This window comes from Clupea harengus, chromosome 5 (assembly GCF_900700415.2).
Source record: "Clupea harengus chromosome 5, Ch_v2.0.2, whole genome shotgun sequence".
NCBI classification, from domain to species: domain Eukaryota; kingdom Metazoa; phylum Chordata; class Actinopteri; order Clupeiformes; family Clupeidae; genus Clupea; species Clupea harengus.
Genome location: NC_045156.1, coordinates 12,877,782 through 12,881,622, shown reverse-complemented (window position 1 = coordinate 12,881,622; position 3,841 = coordinate 12,877,782). Strand labels below are relative to the sequence as shown.

The 3,841-nt window shown below is 53.2% G+C and overlaps 1 protein-coding gene across 1 annotated transcript in view; it reads left to right on the top strand.

Moving 5' to 3' along the window:
- Positions 1-3,244, top strand: part of LOC105907321 (PAK4-inhibitor INKA2-like) — a 19,922-nt gene extending 16,678 nt beyond the window's left edge. The window contains exon 2 of the mRNA XM_031567766.1: positions 1,258-3,244. Within this exon, the coding sequence (XP_031423626.1) occupies positions 1,258-2,490 (1,233 nt within the window). The 3' untranslated portion in view covers positions 2,491-3,244. The remainder of the gene's footprint in view (positions 1-1,257) is intronic.
- The last annotated feature ends 597 nt before the right edge of the window (positions 3,245-3,841 follow it).

Genomic DNA, 3,841 nt, shown 5'->3' with positions numbered 1-3,841 from the left:
CAGTTCATCCTGTGTGTGTGTGTGTGTGTGTGTGTAGTATCTCATTCTCATGTCTGGGCATGTTACCCCATGTCTGTTGGCTGTTGGGGCCCTGCAGGCTACACCGTCACATCATGTGACTCCATCTGTCATTCTTCTCTCTTTCTCTCCCACTCTCTCTTCTCATCCTTTCATTATTTCTTTATCTCCCTTTTTCTCTTTCTCCTTTTCTCTCTGTCTCATTCCCTCTCTGTCCCTTCCTTCCTCTCTCTCTCTCCCTCTCTGTCCCTCTCCCTCTTTCTCTCTCCCGCTCTCTCTTTCACATATGTCATGCTTTTTCCCTTCCCCTTTTTTCTCTTTTCCACTCTCTTTCCTCTTTTTCTCTTTTTCTCTCTCTCCTCTCTTTTCCTCTCTCTCTCTTCTTTCCATTCTCTCTTTACTTCTCTTGATTTCACTCCTTCCCCCTCTCCCCCCTCTCTCTCTCTCTCTCCCTCTCTCTCTGTGGGACTCGGCCCATATGGAGGGGCTGTCACTCATAACCAGGTCATGTGATGCGAACAGAGAAAGCGACCAGAGGGCAACAATGCAGACACACCCCTGAGTCCCTGGAGAAGCTTAGTGTGTGTGTGTGTGTGTGTGTGTGTGTGTGTGTGTGTGTGTGTGTGTGTGCGTTGGGTTACAACGTCTGTCGCTCGTTAAAGTGTGTCAACTAACGGCCACATGATTGTTTCCATCGTGCCCGCCGGGCAGATCCACCTCATAGCTGTCACTCAGGTCGTCCCACAGGGTAGGGCAGGAGAGGAAATCCACATGAATGTCAGGTTTGCAGAGGATGCAGAAACAAGAGCAGGACGATGGGGGATTAGGACAGGAGGAAGGAGTCATATACTGTGGTTTGCAGATATCTTAGCAAGTATTTGTCATGAAAACTAACCAGAGTTTTATTTCTCTTTCTTTCCTTTTTTCTCCTGTCTATCTCTGTCCTGTTTGTCCTCTCTCTTTCAACCTCTTCATTTCCCTCTCTCTCTTTCTGTTCATACTACCCTCTCATCTCTCTCTCTCTCTCTCTCTCTATTCACCAATCCATTCTCTCTCTCTCTCTCTCTCTGTCTCCTATTCTCTCTTTCTATCTCCCTCTCTCCTATTCTCTCTTTCTCTCTCCCTACCCCTCTACCACTTGTCTCCCTCTCCTACAATCTCTTTATCTCTCTCTCTTCCTGCCTCCTTCTCTCTCTCTTTCCCTCTCATCACTCTCTCTCTATCTCTCTCTGTCTGCAGTTGTCCATGCGAGAGGCTGGAGATGGCCTCCATGCTCAGATGAACTCTATGATGGGGGCGTTACAGGAGCTCAAACTTCTTCAGGTGCAGACCGCCCTCGAGCGCCTGGAGATCTCCGCCGCCAGACCCCCTATCAGACCGACGGCCGCCACTGAGAAGTGTGACCCCCCACCCCACACTCAGCCTCAGCCTCGGCTGCACCCCGACCCCCCCCACGACCCAGAGCCCCAGGAGGACCTCAGCCCCCTCAGCCCCGTCCTTCTCCGCCCCCCTACACAGGACCACCAGCGGAGGGCTCAGCACCGCAGCAGCCTGGGCACATCCCCATCCTCATCCAGCCTAGAGAGTGAGGGGCTCCCCCCAGCGAGACGGGTGTCTGGCTATACAGCCCCCCAGGTGGACTACTGTGGGCCGCGCCTGAGCTACCTGCCCTCTGAGTGCCCTCAGCAGCATCGCCAGGTGCCCGTCAAACGCCCACAGCCCCCCCTGGACCTGCCGGGCATCCTGTACAGCCTGTCTCGCGAGGGCCCGTCTCTGGACAGCGAGTACTCGCAGGACAGCATGGACGAGTCCAGCGACTGGACCTCGTCCCTCATGAGCCGCTCACGCAACCGGCAGCCACTGGTGCTGGGGGACAACGTCTTCGCCGACCTGGTGGGGAACTGGCTGGACCTGCCCGAGCTGGACAAAGCGGGCAAGGAGGAGGAGGAGGAGGATGAGGAAGAGAGGAGAGGAGGAGGAGGAGGAGGAGGAAGAGGATGGGAGAGGCCAGACTCTCCGGCCCACCCGCTGCGTCTGAGCCGCTCGCAGGAGATCTGCCGCCGCTTCTCGCTCACCACCAACATCTTCAAGAAGTTCCTGCGCGGCGTCCGGCCCGACTGCGACAAGCTGCTCAAGGAGAAGCCCGGCTGGATGCCCCCTGCCGACCTGCCCGAGGCGGAGCTCCTGAAGCGGCCCAGGAAGACGGCCAAGCCCAAGTCCAGCTTCTACCTGCCCTTCTGGGCCTCTGCGCCACAGGGCAAGGGCCGCCCGGCCTGCCCGACCACAGAGGAGCGGGGCCTCAGGGAGCCTCCGTACTCAGGGATCTTCATAGACAGGAGACAGACAGACTGCCCGGAGAAGCCCCACCAGGCTCAGACCCACTGCCCCAGACTCTTCCTGGACCACGGGCAGCCGGAGGAGGGGGAGAGGCTCCGGCCTCTGTTCGATCACAACACTGCGGTCTGGGTGTAGCGTAGCCGTTCAGACTGTTGGACCTTTCCAAATGGACAAGAGCAAAGGTTTTTTTTAAACCCTGGACTCCTGTAGGGATTAATGGACCTGACTCAGAGGCACTGTAAGCGATGATCGTTCGGAAAACACGTAAATGAAACTGTCTTGCAATCGGACAGCGATCATGAAACAGATGTTTCCCGAAGCCCTGTAATCTGAGACTAACAAGTCACATGGTGAATTGACCAATCAGCGAACTTCCAAAGAGACAGGCATCCCTGTTGGCCAATAAGTTTGTGTGTGCACAGCACACTGGCATCACGAGGCAAAGTCTTCCTTTCAAAAGTTAGTTGGGAAGTCATCGCTTACAGCATCTTTATTAACTGCATTGCCGACAATCTGCCACCAGTAGGTGTTCATATAGATGGATCCAGTGGTTATACTCAGTGTACTCTCAGTGAAAGTGTCAATGCTCCTTTTGTTATGTCAATGGTGCTCTAAGTACAGTATCCTTGTCGTCCACATTTTGAACTTCCAGACCGTCAAACACCAATGCCAAGTTTGCTTTTGCATTTCATGGAAACACATGTATTTATTTCTGGTCTTACATAATGCAGCTCTTTTAGATTTTCAAATGATTCCTGTGTTAGTCTCACCACCTGATCACCAAAAGGGACAGTTACAGTATTCAGAAAAAGACAGAGTCCATGTGTGTGTGTGTGTGTGACTGTGTGAGAGAGAGAGCTCTGTTTGTGCCCACATGCTTAGTGTGTGTGTGTGTGTGTGTGTGTGTGTGTGTGTGTTTGTGGGACTGTGTGTGAGAGAGAGCTCTGTTTGTGCCCACATGCTTAGTGTGTGTGTGTGTGTGTGTGGATGTGTGTGTGTGTGGGAGAGAGAGAGCCCTGTTTGCGCCTACATGCTGGTACGAGTTGTGCCCCTCAGTCATCTGCGCCCCTTGATGAAAGAGGGGATTTATGCCCACACGGTCCCTCACTGTGAAAGCAGTACAGAGCCAAGCAGAACAGGCTGCACAGAGTTAACTTCAGTTAGTTGGCTTGGCAACGTCCCGTGCCCAGCGTCTCTTCTAGTCTCCTGGGCTGCTTTGTGTATGGCACAGAGAGAGAGAGAGAGGTGAGAGAGAGAGAGAGAGAGACAGAGAGAGACCCGGTGCCATCTGGATGCCTACTCTTATGTAAGTGTGAGGCTGCTGCACAGTGGAGATGCACAGAGAGCTGTCAAGGCCGATTTAATCATCTTAAAGCTCTCCAACTGACGTGTGTGGAAGTGTGTGGAAGTGTGTTACATTCTACATTGTGTGTATATGCCAGAACACAAGCACATTTTTTTTGTGTGTGTGAAAGCTGACATAATG